The 18,642-nt window shown below is 41.2% G+C and overlaps 1 protein-coding gene across 2 annotated transcripts; it reads left to right on the top strand.

Moving 5' to 3' along the window:
- The first annotated feature begins 28 nt into the window (after nt 1-28).
- Nucleotides 29-17,959, top strand: Mtm1 (myotubularin 1). Of its 2 annotated transcripts, none has more exon segments than NM_001399293.1 (15): nt 29-125; nt 3,834-3,904; nt 4,370-4,442; nt 4,759-4,853; nt 5,244-5,354; nt 7,963-8,064; nt 9,424-9,507; nt 10,021-10,170; nt 11,262-11,450; nt 12,318-12,503; nt 13,966-14,172; nt 14,463-14,555; nt 15,626-15,739; nt 16,138-16,314; nt 16,872-17,959. In NM_001399293.1, coding segments are annotated over 14 exon segments (1,809 nt in total). In that variant the 5' UTR covers nt 29-125; nt 3,834-3,841; the 3' UTR covers nt 17,037-17,959.
- Nucleotides 17,960-18,642: the final 683 nt, after the last annotated feature.

Below are 18,642 nucleotides of genomic sequence, written 5' to 3'. Positions count from 1 at the left end.
GGGGCGGGGCGAGCGTGGCGGGGGCGCGGCGAGCGTGGCGGGGGCTCGGCGATCGTGGCGGGGGCGCGGCGATCGTGGCGGGGGCGTGGCGAGCGCGTTGGCACCAGCGGCCCCCGGAGTCTCAGGTGGGTTCTCTTTTTCAGTGGCCCTGGCGTTGCGGGGACCCGGATGGGAGAAGTGGAGACCCCCGATCCCCTGCCGGGCAGCGCGAAGGCCCCGTAGCTGTAGGCAGGCTACTCCTTGTGGGCTCGCTCTGCTCTGCTTTTCACCATTGCGTGCGCTTTGCTTCCCTGCGTGAGGTTTCCCAGTGCGTGGCGCAGCAGAGGTCAAGTATCAGTCGGAGGCCGAGCCTGACCCCGCATTGCGTGCGCTGTGCTTCCCTGCGTGAGGTTGCCCAGTGCGTGGCGCAGCAGAGGTCAAGTATCAGTCGGAGGCCGAGCCTGACCCCGCATTGCGTGCGCTGTGCTTCCTTGTCTGAGGTTGCCCAGTGCGTGGCGCAGCAGAGGTCAAGTTATCAGTCCGAGGCCAAGCCCCCAGGGGCGTTTCCTGAGTTCGGGTGTGTAAATAGACCCGACCGAAAGTGTGCATGGTCAGTAAGAAGCTCTGTTGGGTGAGCTGCACTGTCTTTGGAGCTCAGGAAGTGAAAACTAATTTTAGTAAAATTAGCAAGAAATAAAGCCACTCTCGTGTGAAAAATATACATTATGGGCTCGTGAAAAATATACATTATGGGTTTGATGGACACGTGAGGGACACGAGGCAAGCTGGTTGCAGCTGGTTTCTAAACCAGATCCATCTTAGCCACAGTGCAATCAGAGCCTTTTGCAAATGACCGGGCATTGACAGGGTAGTTCAGTGGTTTCCTCAATGGGGAAACTGAGGCGCGGGAAAGGCTGACTGGACACAGGCTTCAGGCAACTTAAGGACAAAACTGACGTCACAAGTCAGGTCTCTGGGGGTTTCCCGGCATCCGTCAGGCCTGGATCCCTCTTATCACAGGTCATTTAGGGTCACTGTGAAGTGTCCACCCTCAGTACTGACCCAGAAGTTTTACCGCAGTTCAGGCCATGTTGGATCACCCACCCCAAAGGAACCACCCACTTTACTACCGGGCTTTTTATTCCTCATATGCACTGGGAAGGATCTGAGCATTCCTCAGATTCGATGACAGAGGAGTTGAAGCCATTTCTCAGGGTCACAGCGAGGTTTTGGGAGCCTCCGTGTGCGGAGGACGTGGAGACTGGCAGCGGTGCAGCAGGTTTGCGACGTGTGCAAAAGTGTGCAAAAGCAGCTATTTGTTCTTTGGGGTTATAATTGCTCTCATTATATACGATTGGTCTCTTTATGTTAAAGGCCTAACTTATCTCTCTCCAGTCATCAGAGATGCCATGTGTTCCTTAAACGTGGCCTATGCGTGCACCAGGAAGACAAGGAAGCACATCATCAAGGCATAAATACGATGTGATGTGATATTTGACATATATTATATATATTTGATATAAGGGGTGGAGTTGATATAGGGTGTGTCGAACATAAAACAAAAAACCCAACGTCACGTTTACAGGTAGAGGAGCCAACGTTTTAGTTCTTATTCCGGTCAAACTCGCACATTACAAAACAAAACAAAACAAATCTGAGTCCCAGACGCTCACCCTGCGGAGGCTCCATTGGTCCAGCCCGTGCGTACGGTGCTTACATGGTGCTTACATGCTTACAAGCTGCTTACATGGGCGGCTCATTGCTTTTATCTGAAAAATCAGAATAATAAATGATAATAACAAATAACAAACAGTAAATAAATAAGTGATAAACAAATGAATAATAAATATATGATAACAAATTATAACAAATAATAAATAAATAATAAAAAATAAATAAATAATCAAAGGGTTTCCTCTCAGCGCTTCAGACAGTGTTGCGTTCAGTGAGGACTAGAAAATCCTAAATAATTTCTACGAATTGGATGTCAGTCAAATCTGCTTCTCGTTAAATTCCTTAATGCGGAAAATAATTCTCAAAGGGGAATTGTGTGAGGGATATGATATAATTACAATATATATTGTATAACTCCTTTCATAGTTCAGCTTCAGTGCCTGTACATTGTGTATACACTGTCTTTCCATTAAGTGGTGTAGAAATTTCATGCCTGTTGTATGTATAAAATATATTATATATATTATATAATTATATGAGCGATATAATTCTTCCATAGTTCTGCTTCAATGCCTATATATTGTCTATATATTGCATGTATATATCATTTACCTGAGTAAATATATAATAATTATACAATATGTAATATATAATTATATGAGTGATATAATTCTTCCATAGTTCTACTTCAATGCCTATACATTGCCTATACATTAAATGGCGTAGAAACTACATTCATGTTGTACATGGTAAATATTACAGGGTTTTTGTTTATTTGTTTGTTTTCTTTAAGATGGCAACTCGAGCGCCGTGCATACAATTTTTCTAGAATAATCTGATGTCTTCTGCGGGATCTGCCATTTAATATATAAATATTAAATATTTAATATTAATATAAACCAGAGTGAAATGCATAGCCTTGGAGTGATTGCTGTAACTGTCACCTATAGATTACAGAGAAATTGTCGCGACTGTGACCTTTACATTATGGAAGGATCGTTGCAACTGTGACCTGTAGATTATAGAGTACCCTGACCTATAGTTTACACAATAATTGCGGTGACCATAACTTATAGATTATACAGCAATGGCCACGACTGTGACATATAGATTATGGAGTACCCTGACCTATAGATTATGCAGTAATTGCCGTGACTGTAACCTATAGATTATGCAGTAATGGCCGTGACCGTGACCTATATAGATTTTGGAGTGCCCTGACCTATAGGTTATGCAGCAACTGCCGTAACTGTAACCTATAGATTATGGAGTGCCCTGACCTATAGGTTGTGCAGTAATTGCTGTGATCATAACCTATAGATTATGCAGCAATGGCCGCGACTGTGACATATAGATTATGGAGTGCCCTGACCTATAGATTATGCAGTAATTGTCGTGACTGTAACCTATAGATTATGCAGTAATGGCCGTGATCGTGACCTATATAGATTATGGAGTGCCCTGACCTATAGGTTATGCAGCAATTGCCGTGACTGTGACCTATAGATTATGGAGTACCCTAACCTATAGGTTATTAATTAATTATCATGACTGCTACCTATAGACTATGTAGTGGCCTCAAACGCCTTTCTCTTATGGACGTTTCCCGCCTGTGCACATCTGGCCAGATGTTTGTGCTGTTTGCTGTGTTGGCCACGGGATACAAGCAGGGCCTGCGACATCAAGTGCTGTGTGTTCTCGTGAAATAATTAACTCTTTGATGATATAATGATAAATAATAAACAATAAATAATGAATAATAAGTGATAAATAATAAATAATATAATTTAATAATATAATAATAACTGACAGTATAATGATATAATAATTGACTCTCTGGTGATATAATAATAAATAATAATAAACAATAAACAATAAGTAATAAGTAATATAATAATAACTTTTTGATGATATAATAATATAATAGCTTTTCGATGATATAGAAATATAATAACAAAAAACCAGCAATAAATAATAGATAGATAATATAATTTAATAATAACTCTTTGACAATATAATAATAACTCTTGGATGTCGCATGCCTGAAATAGTGATGCAAGTTGATAATAAATAACAAACAATAATAAATAATATAATATAATATAATAATTAACTCTCTGATGTCATGTGTCTAAAATCATGGTGCACGTTTGGCTCATGGAGAATTTTGTTTCCCTTAGGTTCCAGGATGGCGTCCTCGTCAGCCTCTGACTGTGATGCACACCCCGTGGAGCGTGAGTCCATGAGGAAGGTGAGTTTGCGTTTGTGTTTTTCACGCTTCTCTGAATCTTTCCACGTCTCTCTCTCTCTCTCCCAGTATTTGTGTTACGTGGTCATCTGGGTCACATGGAACCGTGAATTTCGTTGCGCGTTCGTACAGCATGAGGCGATAGAGATGCGATTTTATTTATTTTTTATTTTATTTTTATTTCATTTATTTTTATTTTATTTATTTTATTTTTTATTTTATGATTTTATTTTTTTATTTTTTATTTTATCGATTTTTTTATTGTTCATCCCATGATTTTATTGATCACCCAACCTTGTTTTTATTTAATTATCTTTTATTTTATTTAGGAAAGATTTAAATAGAATATTTGTAAAATGGCATTCGCTTTTGCAAACGCTCACCCCAAGCCTTGTTTATACTCTGTTGTCAGCCCTCACACTCAGGTGTGAAGCAGCCACCTCCATCCCATGCTCCTTTCACTTGCAGGTGTCTCAAGATGGAGTCCGTCAGGATATGAGCAAGAGTGGGCCTCGCCTCCCAGGGGAATCAGCCATCACTGGTAAGGAGCTTCTATGCCTGGGGCCACACACCTTTCCTGACCATAGAGTTCTTCGAGAGCGCGCTGCTCAGCAGGCTACCTGTGCACCAAAGTGAGTGAGTGAGCGAGAGCTCAGTGTAAGGAATGTCCTCAGTGTAAGGAAATGACCTCTGTAGCCTAGTGGTTGGTCACGTGTGGTTGGTGGTTGCTAGCCTAGTGGTTAGTGATGCGTGGTTGGTGGTTGTCGACTGTAACACCCAGCCTAGTGGTTAGTCACTCTGTCGTGTATCTCGGTGTCCATTTCCCTTATTTTAGGGCACTTTTCTTATCTTCTCAGACAAGGAAGTCATCTACATTTGTCCCTTCAGCGGCCCCGTAAAGGGACGACTTTACATCACCAATTACCGTCTCTACCTGAGAAGTCTGGAGACGGTGAGTAGATCATGAGAGAGATGGTTAGAGTACAGTGGTTAGCACACATTAGTACAGGACAGTATAGTGGTTAGCGCACATTGTTGCAGGACAGTGGTTCTTAACCAGCCGCACAGATAAACAAACAACTTAGAGATGTTTACCAAGCTACACAGATGCTTCCTCAGAATAAAGGAGAGGTGGTTAGAGTACAGTGGTTAGCGCACATTTTGGGGATGCATTTTGATGATCTATTTGCCTATTTTAATACTCAAACCCTTCCACCCTGAAGTGGTGAATGCACCGATGCAAGGAAAGATACCTTGAAAGCTGATGGTTATTTTTACACATCTTTGATGTGCCCATTACATTGACAGAAATACTGAGTTTTGTGATTTTTATTCACTGCAGGACTTGGCTCCGATTCTTGATGTCCCCCTAGGCGTGATATCGAGAATAGAGAAAATGGGAGGCGTGACGAGTCGAGGAGAGAATTCCTACGGCCTTGATATCACCTGCAAAGTAAGGGATTCAATACATCCTTCCACAAAGAAAAATATACATTAGCATTATATACATTAGCATTGTGTATATTAGCATTGAACGATAGAGAGTCATCTATAGGTAGAGAGTTATCTATGGTTTCAAATCATCAGAATCTCTTATTAATAATGTAAAGTTGTGGACTCATAGTTGGGAGAGAGACTTTGTCAGAGACATAGTCAACCCATGAGCTGGCTGGGGTGGAAAAGAGACATATACATGTTTAGATAATGTATAGATAACATTTTATAAACCTTCATTTTGTTCTCCTCCTCCTCCTCCCCAGACTGTCAGGGCACCATAATCACGGTAGCTTGGTGGTCAGGGTGGCTTTATGGGTCTTTATGTCCTGCACGTCACCGCCTTGACACCCTCGTGTGACGCAAGGAAGGAGACGTAGAGGAGATTTTGCCCTCTGTGAACAGGGTGCATCCTTACTACAGCAAACATTCCAGTGGCAGTGGCTGAGATATTATATATATATTATTTGGGTTGGTGAGCCAGTGGCTTAATAGTTTATTTGGGAGTGGCAGTGGCTAAAATATAATAAAAATAATAATAATTTTATACACACACACACACACACATATATATATATAAAATTTGGGATGGTGAGTGGGAAAACCAGTCGCAAACTTCTCGGACACAACATAGAAGCCTCTGGGAAGGGTCAGGGAGCTTGGCTGCTATGGTGCCATGAGTGCCCAAGCCACACTCCAAATGCGAGGACGCTAACCATTGTGCAAACAGCACAGTTAGCTCGCCCGTCAGACATCTTGGCAGTACACGACTCATCATGCTTATTTCAGAACACACTTGTCCATATAGCAGATGTTTTAGGGTCACAGAAGGGTCACGGAAGGCATCTGCTACGTGTTCTCCTGCTGCCAATCAAAGTGATTTGAGACTTGCCCAGATGTGTATAGTTTTCATAACTAGATGTGCTCAGATTTACGTTGACGAAGGGTCTTTGTGTTTCGTGTCAAATGGTTTACGGAAAAAGTCACTGGAGACAGTATAGCTCACAGGTTGGCGACATGGAAGTGACTGTCATACCAGTAAGGAACCTGCCGCCCCATCCATAGGAAAATTTACATTTATATTTATTTATTTATATTCTCATATCAGTTAATGTTTACTACATTGTCAAACATAGTGTTTTTAATATGTTCTATAGTGCTTGCTTCGGCAGCACATATACTAAAATTAATATGTTCTATATATTCTATATTACATATATTGTATTATATATCATACATATTATAAACTATATTATATTCTGATATTCTATATTATACATACTATATTATATATTATATATTATATACTATATTATATTCTATCCTCTCTTCCTCACCCCTATGTTTGACAGGGCCACCGTGGTCACCATTGGTAGACAGAAATCACCCGTGCAAAGTATGGATGTTGTCGTGTGTAAGAATAGCAGGAAGTGAAAAACTCCCACACAACCTATAAATATTCTTAAAAATAAGGTAGAACCCTATGTTTAATGCAAACAGATGTTTGAGGACCCTATGTCATTTAGATTCGGTTTAAAAGTCCTTCTTGCCTATTAAAGACCCGCCATTAAGATCCAGTTCTGACCATTAATTCACAGCTCCTGAGGGTAAAATGATATCCAACGTGGAAGACATTAATGAGGTTTATATAGAACCCTCTGAACATAAAATCGCCAGTAAAAGTTTATCCCTTGTGTGAGAATAAAATAAATAAATAAATAAACAAACAAACAAACAAACCAACCAACCAACCAACCATTTAGGGGGTGGGCATTTGCGTGTTGCAACGACAAGATTATGTTTGGTAGCAGATAGCGCTGTGAGGTGGTATATGATGGCTATTTAATAACTAAGAACTTCGTGCAAAGCAGTGCACATAGAGGTGGGCAGAGAATAAGCTACGATGGTTCTGTATCTGCCTCTCCTTCAAATATGTTATGTCAAGATAGCATATAGAAATATAGTTTAAAATAATTTACCCTTGTACGTAGGTGAATCTTCTCACTTTATTGAAAAGTTTTTTTTGGTTGGGTTTTTTTTTTTTTTTTTTTTTTTTGTTTATTTGTATTTTTTGCTATTTTTCTCTTTTTTTTTTTTTTTTCCGGAGCTGGGGACCGAACCCAGGGCCTTGAGCTTGCTAGGCAAGCACTCTACCACTGAGCTAAATCCCCAGCGCCTGCTATTTTTCATGAAAAGGTTTTTTCTTTTCTTTTTTCTTTTTTTTTTTTTTTTTTCCCGGAGCTGGGGACTGAACCCAGGGCCTTGCGCTTCCTAGGCAAGCACTCTACCACTGAGCTAAATCCCCAACCCCGAAAAGGTTTTTTCTTTTTTGGTAATTTTCATGTTTGTCACTTAATTGAAAAGTTTTTTATTTTTTATTTTTCATTATTATTATTTAATATTTATTTTTATTATTTATCATTCGTTATTTTTATTACTTACTATTTATTTTTTATTAATTCATTTATTATTTATTTTTTTTGTTGTTGTTTGTTTGCTAATTTACACGTTGCTGATTCTCATGTTTATCCCCAAAGACTCAGCCTTGCCTTCTTCTTCACCTCTAGGACCTGAGGAACCTGAGGTTCGCTCTGAAGCAGGAAGGACACAGCAGGAGGGACATCTTTGACGTCCTCACCAGACACGCCTTCCCCCTGGCTTACAACCTGGTAATGTTCTGGACTCGCCTGAGCATTGGTGTGGCCTGCAACATCTTCTCTAGAACTACATTTGCCCAGGCTAACCCAAAACTCATGATCCTGTCATCACCCCGACCTCCTGAGCGAAAGACACATGTCGCCCAGCATGGCGGACATCCTCTCACCCCCAGCTCTCAACACATACGAGGTCAACACCCACGAGTAGGAGGACAAGGGAAAGAAATCGCTATTGAAAAATCATAAAAAAATCTATAAATCTATAATAAACATATAAATATCAATTATATGTATAATATATTAATATTATAACATAATATAATAATAATAATAATAATAATAATAATAATAATAATAATAATAAAATATATATATAATGGTCTCGAAGTAGCTAAGGCTGGCCTAGAATTCACCATTTAGCCAAGGATGACTTGGAATTTCCAATCCTCATGCTTCCACCTCTGCAGTGTAGGGGTCAGTGTCTAGTTGGTGTGGCAATGAGGATCAAACTCAGGGCTGAATGGAAGCCAGCTTTGGGGTTGAGCACTCCCAAAGGAGCTGTGTCCCAAACCCAGGGCTGAATGGAAGCCGGCGCTGGGGTTGAACCCTCCCAAAGGAGCTGCATACCAAAATGTCAGCAGGGTGAACAGACTGAGGAAGAAGGGTCGCACCCCAAAACCACCCTCCATTTTCTCTCTCTGGCGTTTTGGGTTTTTGCTGTAGTAGGTGGTTGTAGTTCTCATTTTAATGAGGAAGTTAGAGGGTTTTTGGGGTGTGTGGCTTTATCGGTTTTTAGGAGGGGTTCATGAGCGCTTCCTGCCCCGTAGTGACACCGAAGGAAGCTTTTGGAAGAATTGGCTCCAAACCCAGCCCATCAAATAGATTCTATAGATTTTAAAAATCTATATAAATATTTTCTACGTTACTAGGATCAGGCCACATTATTTGTCACACACATAAGTGCAACCTGCTAAGCCCATATACCTATATGTATATACATATGTATGTATGTGTATGGTGTGTGTGTGTGTTTGTGTGTGTGTGTGTACCATCATTTTGGGGGAAAAAAGCACAAAGGTGACTTTCATAGCCATAGGAAAATCAAAGTTTTAAAAGTAATGATTCCTGAAGACGGAAGTTAACATGAGACTCGTCTTAATTTTCCACACTTGTTTTTTGTTGTGACTTTCAGTGTGAGTTGCAATTTCACAGTTAATGAATCTATGGAATCTATTTGTGAAAAATTAAAACAAATTTATTTGTGAAAAATGTGAAAAATTAAAGCATAAATGATTTATATACACCAGAGAATAATTTATAGACTGTCATGGACCACATGGAATTGACTCTCTTGTCTCTGGCCTCTCCTAGCCGTTGTTTGCATTCGTGAACGAGGAGAAGTTTAAAGTGGATGGATGGGCGATTTACAACCCGGTTGAAGAGTACAGAAGGCAGGTGAGTCGGTGAACACATCGTGTGGTGTGCGTTGAGTCGCAAACATGTAACAGGAAATGATAAATAAATCATTAATATTGTTATTAAATGCAAATTGTTGGTAAATAGCTAGGCTGCCAATCATTGACATCCTTGATTGATTGACATCCTCATAGTAATTAGCCAGGCTGCCAATCATTAACATCCATGATTGACATCCCCATCGTGAATAGCTAGACTGTCGATCACGCTGAGGTCAGCACTCGTGTTGTCTGGATTGTTGATTGACATCCTTGATTGATTGGCATCCTCATCGTGAATAGCCAGGCTGCTAATCATGCTGTGGTTAGTACTCATGTTGTCTGGATTCTTGATCGACATCCTTGATTGACATCCCCATTGTAAACAGCCAGGCTGCCAATCACGCTGTGCTCACACACACATGCGCCTGTCATGGCAGAAGGAAATCACACCCTGGACACTGCACACACTGAGTCACTTCCTGCCGACTCCAGGCCTCTCTCTGCCCCGCAGGGCCTCCCCGATCGCCATTGGCGGATAAGTTTCGTCAATCAGCGCTACGAGCTCTGTGACACCTACCCTGCCCTCCTGGTCGTCCCCTACCGTGCGTCCGATGATGACCTCAGAAGAGTTGCAACCTTTAGGTCCAGAAACCGGATTCCCGTGAGTACCATGTCCCAGTTCCCTCAGATGATACCTTAGCGGTTAGAGTACTGAGATGGCTCAGTGGTTAGAGCACTGGCTATGTGCTTCCTGAGGTCCCGAGTTCAGTTCCCCGCAACTGCTTGGTGGTTCACAACCGTGTTTCATGGAATCCGACGCCCTCTTTTGGCGTGCGTGAAAAGAGAACAATCCTATACATAAAATGAATAAATAAATAAATCTTTTTTTTAAAAAAAAAAAGCGGGTTGGGGATTTAGCTCAGTGGTAGAGTGCTTGCCTAGCAAGCGAAAGGCCCTGGATTCGGTCCTTAGCTCCGACAAAAAAAAAAAAAAAATAGCTTCGGTCAGGGACTGGAGAGATGGCACAGTAGTTAGAGCACTGACTGCCCTTCCTGAGGTCCTGTCACAGTTCACAGCCCACCTTGGTGATGGAGGAAGGAAGGGCAGGACAGTGGTTGCCGTCTGCACCGTGGTGCAACACCCGGTGTGGTGCAGGATCTCACTTGACGTTGATTAAGCCATGCTGCAAAGAGGAGACGGGATTTGGAGGACGTGTGTGTGCACAGGGTTTTCTGCAAACCCTCGGCCCATTCACAACCTGCTCAATGAATGAATGAATGAATGAATGAATGAATGTATATTCTGAAAGTAAAAGGTATGACAAACATTTTTAATTTTTTAATTTTTTTTTTAATTGCTTTGGGAAACTGAGAAGCTCAGCACCACTCACTGGGCTTCCCAGCCAATTGCAAACAGTGTCTAAGGATGAGCCACATCAGGAAAGCAGACTGTTTTTCTCTTCGCTTCCTTTGCGTCTTCTTCCTCGTATGTTGCATTGAGGAAGAGCAAAGAATTTTTATTTATTTATTATATATAAGTTTACTTATTTAATGTATATGAGGACACTGTAACTGTCTTCAGACACACCAAAAGAGGGCATCAGATCCCATCACAGATAGTTGTGAGCCACCATGTGGTTGCTGGTATTTGAACTCGGGACCTCTGAGAGGATAGCCCATGCTCTAACCATTGGGCCACCCCCTCAGCCCTCCTAGAGACTCTCCACAGACTGAACTGTCTGACCCGCCTCAGGTGCTGTCGTGGATCCACCCAGAGAACAGGGCGGCGATCATGCGGTGCAGTCAGCCTCTGGTTGGTGTGGGCGGGAAGAGAAGCAGAGATGATGAGAGATACCTGGACATCATCCGGGAAACCAATAAGCAGACCTCGAAGCTCACAATTTACGATGCGCGGCCCGGCGTCAATGCGGTGGCCAACAAGGTGAGCGTGGCCCGTGAACCTCAAGTAGGAACTGCCATGTTAGCCATGACACGCGGATTTATTTTGAATTTTCGTGTCATTATTTTCGAAGTCTCATTGGTTCGAATCCCAGCAATGGGCAGATGGAAGAATAAATAAAAGAATAAATGAACGATAAAATACTGATGCGGTCATCTACAACTGTCAGTCACCTCATGCAAAACACAGTCCCTGGAGCCCGAGCCATCCTGCACGCCCACCCCTGTCCTGTAATGCAGTGGGGCCTCCTCAGGGAATTGTGGGAAGCTGCTGCCATTTAACCTGAAATCTATCGTTTTATCCAAAGATTCCTTTGTACACATTTGTACTCGTAAATGGCCATTGTATAGGATGGTGTGAAAATGAGTGTGAGTATGGAAATGAGTGTGAGCGTGAAAATGAGTGTGAGTGTGAAATGAGTGAGTAGGAAATGAGTGTGAAAATGAGTTTGAGTAGGAAATGGGTGTGAGTGTGAAAATGAGTGTGAGCGTGAAAATTAGTGTAAATAGGAAATGAGTGAATAGGAAATGAGTGTGAGTAGGAAATGAGCGTGAGCGGGTCCACGTATATATTTTATGATCATAGACACGGATCTTGATTTTTTTTTTGAGTAATTTACATTTAATTTACATTAACTACTTTTTTAAATTTTTAAAAAATTTTCACATTAATTGTTCTAAATTTTTAGAAATTTTTTCACATTAACTATTTTTTCTAAATTTTTTTAAAATTTTAATTTTTTTAGAGGTTAGAGATAAAATTTTGAAAATTTTAAAATGAGACGGTGTGGCTCAGTGAGTGACAGATGAACCAGAAAACCCATGTGACTGTAACCTTGTCATCTCCCAGGCAACGGGAGGCGGCTATGAGGGCGAGGACGCGTACCCTCACGCGGAGCTCTCCTTCCTGGACATCCACAACATCCACGTGATGCGGGAATCCTTACGGAGGGTGAGGGACATCGTGTACCCCCACGTGGAGGAAGCTCATTGGCTGTCCAGCTTGGAGTCCACCCATTGGTTAGAGCACATCAAGGTAAGTAAACCTTAAAGGTATAGAATGGTAACTATTTCAGAGGTGATGTTATCATATTATTATTATATATTATTATGTCTTTTAGAGCCTGTAGAGATGTGTCTTCCAGTCTCATCGGTGGTAAATAAGTCTCATGTGGGTTTATTTAGGATTCACCAATTTATTGAATAATGAATAATAATAATAATAATAATAATAGTAAATAATAGTAATAAAAATAATAATAAATAATGATGAGAATAATAGTAAATGATAATAAAAGTGACAATAAGTAATAATAATAAAAATAATACAGTATAATATATATTTTGGAGGTGATATTTTCCCTTAAATATTTAAAAGTTTTGAGTCCTGGGAGAGGCTATAGCGGAAGATTCTACATTCAACAGCTTTACGTTTCTTATAATTGATGGGCCTGAATTGAAGATTCCATACCATCATTGTATCTTATTTTTAGATATTATGTATTATTGTTATTATATTATTATATATTATTATGTCTTATTTTTAGAGCCTGTAGAGATGTGTCTTCCAGTCTCATTAGTGGTAAATAAGTCTCATGTGGGTTTATTTAGGATTCGCCAATTTATTGAATAATGAGCAATAATAATAATAAGTAGTTAATAATAGTAATAATAAATAAGAATAACAATTAATAAATAATAAGTAATAATAATAGAAAACTGTTACCTAGGCTCCTTGTATTGTATTATATTATATATTTTCTATTATATGCTTTTTGGGCTCCTGAGCGCTTCTTCCCATCATCGCCAACAGTAGTACCTGTCTTGTTTTCGGGGATGTGATTTAAAAATAATAATAATAATAACAATAATAATAATATAATAATAATAATATTGCAGGGATATAATCGGAAAGCACAGGATACGTGATATATAATATATAATATAATATTTTCCAAAATAGTCGCCTTTTTGTTGTAAGCAGGCACTGGGACCCGAGCTTTGCTAAACTGGGCTGCGGTGACCCAGGAAGTCAGTGACTCCTCTCAGAGGTGCCTCAGGTCAGACCTGCAGACAGAACGGCAGGGAGGCCTCTCAGGAGCGCTGACCACTGCACATACCTGCCTGCCATGTATGGATCCCCCAACTTTCTTCCTGTTTGTCTCTGGGATTTATGTGAAAAGATGACCTTTCATATGTGTCACACGGTTCACATACAACAAAAGAGTCCACACATGCACCATGCTATGCGCACGTGGGTGAAGTTATGTACAAATATGCACACATGCAGCACAGTATGCACACGTGTGTGAAGTTATGTACAAATATGCACACAAACACTGCATTGTGCACTTGTGTGTGAAGTTGTGTACAAATATGCACACATGCACCATGGTATGCACACGTGTGTAAAGTTAGGTACAAATGTGCACACATGCACCATGGTGTGCACACGTGCGTGAAGTTATGCACACACCTTGCATGTCTTTCCCCACCAGCTTCTCCTCACTGGTGCCATCCGGGTCGCAGACAAGGTGGCATCGGGGCTGAGTTCAGTCCTCGTGCACTGCAGTGACGGCTGGGACCGGACGGCTCAACTGACCACGCTGGCCATGCTGATGCTCGATGGCTTCTACCGCAGCATCGAGGGCTTTGAGATCCTGGTGCAGAAGGAGTGGATCAGCTTCGGACACAAGTTTTCATCTGTGAGTACACGCAAAGAGTGCCGCCCTTTCAATGTTCTAACCATTGGGCCACCCCTCTGGCCCAGTGCTCAGGCAGAAACTGATGGATCTCAATGAGTTCTAAGCCAGCCCAGTGTAAATAGTAACTTCCAAGCGGTGCTCTAACCACTGAACCAGTCGGGATTTTAAAAAGAATTAGTTTCTGTGCTGCATAAGAGGTTGCGGAGCAAGGCGGTGTTGGCCTTTAATCCCAAAACTGACGAGTGAGCCACCTCTCCAGCCTTTAAATTTTCCTCACCCATTTATTTCAGAGAATTGGCCACGGTGACAAGAACCACGCGGATGCCGACCGCTCCCCGATTTTCCTGCAGTTCATCGACTGCGTGTGGCAGATGACGAAGCAGGTGAGGACATACGGGGCTGTCATATGTTACTTGTTTACATAGCGCCATAACATCTGGGGTTCGTGTGCAGAACACAGCAGTGCATAAATAAATAAAGAGGCTCGGGCATGACCAGGAATGAACACGCATTGAATCCGAGTAATGGGTACATAGGATATTATTTCTTTAATTAGCACTGCGTTATTTCACGTCACATGTGACATATCACTATGTTACTTTGCATCATATGTGAACTTATGTCACTGCATTATTTTACGTGACCTTTGACCTTATATCACTACGTTATTTTACTTCATGTCTGCTGACTCACAACATTTTAAAAAGTCAACGTGGCCACTGGTTCTTCTTTATTCCTGGACCTGACAAGCATGCACGTCCGTCTCATAAAATACACAGGAATGAACCGAACCAAAAACAAATCCTCCAGGGTCTGTGCTGATGGCCTATAATTTGCATATTTACATATTCACTGCAAGTAGCCTTCATTTGCATAATATTCACATATGCACAGTGAATCACCCATATTTACATTTTTTCTGTGAATAACTGATATTTACATAATATTTGCATGCTCTCGCCGAATAACCCACATGTGTAATATTTACATATTTGCAGTGAATAACCTACATTTGCATAATATTTGCATACTCACCCTTAACCCACATGTATATAATATTTACATATTAACAGTGAATAATTCACATCTGCAGAATATTTACATATTCGTAGTGAATAGCCAACATTTATATATTTATATATTCACAGTGAATAACCCACATTTACGTAATATTTACATACATGTATCTCCCACATCTACATAATGTTTACATACTCACAGTGAATCACCCATATTTGTATAATTTTTACATATTCTCAGGGAACAGCCCACATTTACATGATATTTACATATTCACCATGAGTAACTAGGGTTGCAGTGCTGCGGATGCACATGTCCTTTCCAGCCATGGTGAGCATGCGTGTCTGTGTGTTTCTCTTAATGTAATGACGCTCATGGTGTACATGCGAGTTTGATTTCCCATGTCCTTCTCACTTGCGTGTTTCCGATCCAGTTCCCCACAGCTTTCGAGTTCAACGAGTGCTTCCTGGTTGCCATCTTGGATCACCTGTACAGCTGCCGGTTCGGGACTTTCTTACTAAACTGTGAGGCGGCACGGGAGAGACAGGTGAGCAGAGCACAGCTACTGTCGTTAGGAGGGTAGGGAAGTTCATGAGATGGCACGGGAGGGACAGGTGAGCAGAACACAGCTGCTGACATAGAAGGTTAGGGAAGTTCATGAAGCTTTTGCGCTCCACAAATAGTGATTTTTTTAAAGTGCACAGGTTCTCCCGTGTGAAGCTCCGTGGAAAGCGACGTGAGGGGGGATTTTAAAATTTAATCTCTGAGAATTTTATTGATTTTATAGGAATTTTAAAATTTATTAGTAACCACTGAGCTATTCCTCTAGCCCCGGTTCAAATATTTCCCACGAACAGAAAATGAATCGGAAACCAGGTATAGTTCAGTGTTCTAACCATGGAGCTGTCTCATCAGCGATGTTTTTTCCGCTCTCTCCCGGCACAGAGACTCGCAGAAAGGACGGTGTCTGTGTGGTCCCTGATCAACAGCAACAAAGACGAATTCACAAACCCGTTCTACGCAAGGGAGAGCAACCGCGTGATCTACCCGGTCACCAGCGTGCGCCACCTGGAACTGTGGGTGAATTACTACATCCGGTGGAACCCCAGGATCCGGCAGCAGGTGAGTGCGAAGACGACCCTCTCACGCGACTACTTGTTTCCCGAGCAGTGTGGTGCAGTGGTATATGTCTAACGATTAGGAGGCGAAGGGTAGGAGAGTCAGGAGTTCGATGCCAGCCTGTGCCACGTGGTCAATCTGAGGCTTGCATGAGACCCTCTCTCAAAAGAAAAGAAAAAGTTCTAGAAGATAGCAGCGTATACCTGTGGTTAGTGAATTTTTTGTGTCATTGATAAGTCAAATCTGAGACTGGGTCTGTATCAGCTGATAAATCCTTAAAGATGCAATGCACATGCGCAGAAGAACTATGTGCACTCCATGTCCGGGCAGCACTCAATGCGCTGTGTATTTTAGGACGGTGGCTGTTTCCCCACCGTGTATGCACACATCGTGGTGTATAAGGAAAGAAGATGCATGTGTCAGTCCTTAGGGGCTTCTTCTGAAGGCAGTGGGCGGATGGATAGCTAGCATCAAACACGGCTCCCATAAAACAACATGGCCACCATAAAACATGGCTACCATCAAACATGGCGACCTGTGTCTGTGATTCTCCCCAGCAGCCCCACCCCATGGAGCAGCGATATAATGAGCTCCTGGCCCTGCGTGACGATTACATCAAGAAGCTGGAGGAGCTGCAGCTGGCCACGCCCACCAAGCTCACTGACTCCTCCACCCCGCCTTCCGGTTCCGCACAGATAGCTCCCCGCATGCAAACTCACTTCTGAGGGGGTTCCGGGCCCCAAACCCTGAATAAGTGACGTCACCAACTTCCGTTCTGTGCGCTTGTGCAAAGGGGATATAAAGTCTCCGCCTCTGTGTAGAAGTCGAACTAACACCCTAGAACCTTGTGTGACACGTGTGAGTGTGCGCCTTTTGTGACGTGTGAGTGTGCGATTTGTGTGACATGTGTGAATGTGTACCCTGTGTGATACGTGCAAGTGTGCGCCTTGTGTAAAGTTCGTGAGTGTGCACCTCCTGTAACATGTTTTGCAAGGAATCTACTGCGCTTGTGTGCCAGTCGTGAGTACAGAGTAGGGGGGGTCCCGGAAAAATCCTCACACTTTTTTACAAAGCGCTTGTGCAAAGATTAAAATTAAATTATATCAATAATTATATAAATTATTATAATTATATTGCAAAGATTAAAAAGTTAAATTTAGTTTACCTCTATATAAATCCAGACATACATAATATGTACTCTGTGCGCTTAATTGAAACGTTATTTTAAATCCAGAGGGGAGATTTTTTTTGTAAAATGGATTTTTCCTCCAGCCACTTATTTTGCAAAGATAAAAAAGTTAAAATAAAAGTTAAATTTAATTATACAAATGATTATATACATTATATAGTTATATTTAATTAAATAAATTCTACGTATATAATGTGTATTTCGTGGGCTTAGTTGAAATGTTATTTTTAAATCCAGAGGGGTTGCTTTGCATTCTCTAAAATCAGTGCAAACATCAGAGATGGGCATGGCTGCCAAAGCTGAGTTGTGCCCGGTGTCCTCCCCAGTGGATCCCAAGAACAGGGCATGGATAAGGAGAAAAAGTAAAGACGAGCTTTGAATTTTCGAAAATAAAAGATTCTCCAATCGTTTCTAAAGAGAAGCGGATTTTTATATTAAAGATATTTTTATATCGAAAAAGCAGCGAGGTTTGATTTTTTTTTTCTTCCCCATCATTCTCAGCCTTGCTTCCTAAATCATCCCCTGAGCGTCTCTTTCTTTACATTAAGGCCCCGGGTGCATGTTTAAATGGTGTTGGGTTCTTTGCCCCACACGAGGGCATAAAACTAGTCCTGCGCATTATTACGTGAAGTACAGGGCAATTTGCTTTTTCGGGTTTTTTTCATTCTGTTTTACGGTGTGAAGTAAAAAATTTTTTTTTCTTTTTTTCGGAGCTGGGGACCAAACCCAGGGCCTTGTGCTGAGCTAAATCCCCAACCCCATGAAGTAAAATTTTTAAATGCGCAGTTCTGTTTGATATCTGAACTGATTTGTTTAGTGAATATATCTTTATTTTAATATATCTATATGATATATTAATCTAGATTATATAATTATCATATGATATATATTAATATATCATATAATATGATATAACATATCATATAGAAATATTAATCTAGATTAATATATCTAGATATATCTATACATCTGTAAAAGCTAAAGTTGAATCAATGTTTCACAGCGATTTGTCAAGGGTTAGTTATGGCTGATGTAGTTTTGTTTTCAGGGAATTAAGAGAGATTAAATTTATCTTTGTAAATTTTTTTATTTCATAGCTTAATGACCCACCAAATAAGACCCACCAAATACTCAGATATAGT

The sequence above is a fragment of the Rattus norvegicus genome, chromosome 6, assembly GCF_021556685.1.
Source record: "Rattus norvegicus strain SHRSP/BbbUtx chromosome 6, alternate assembly SHRSP_T2T, whole genome shotgun sequence".
Taxonomy (NCBI): Eukaryota; Metazoa; Chordata; class Mammalia; order Rodentia; family Muridae; genus Rattus; species Rattus norvegicus.
The sequence above is the reverse complement of the archived record's forward strand: the minus strand, read 5'-3'. Positions and strand labels throughout refer to the sequence as shown.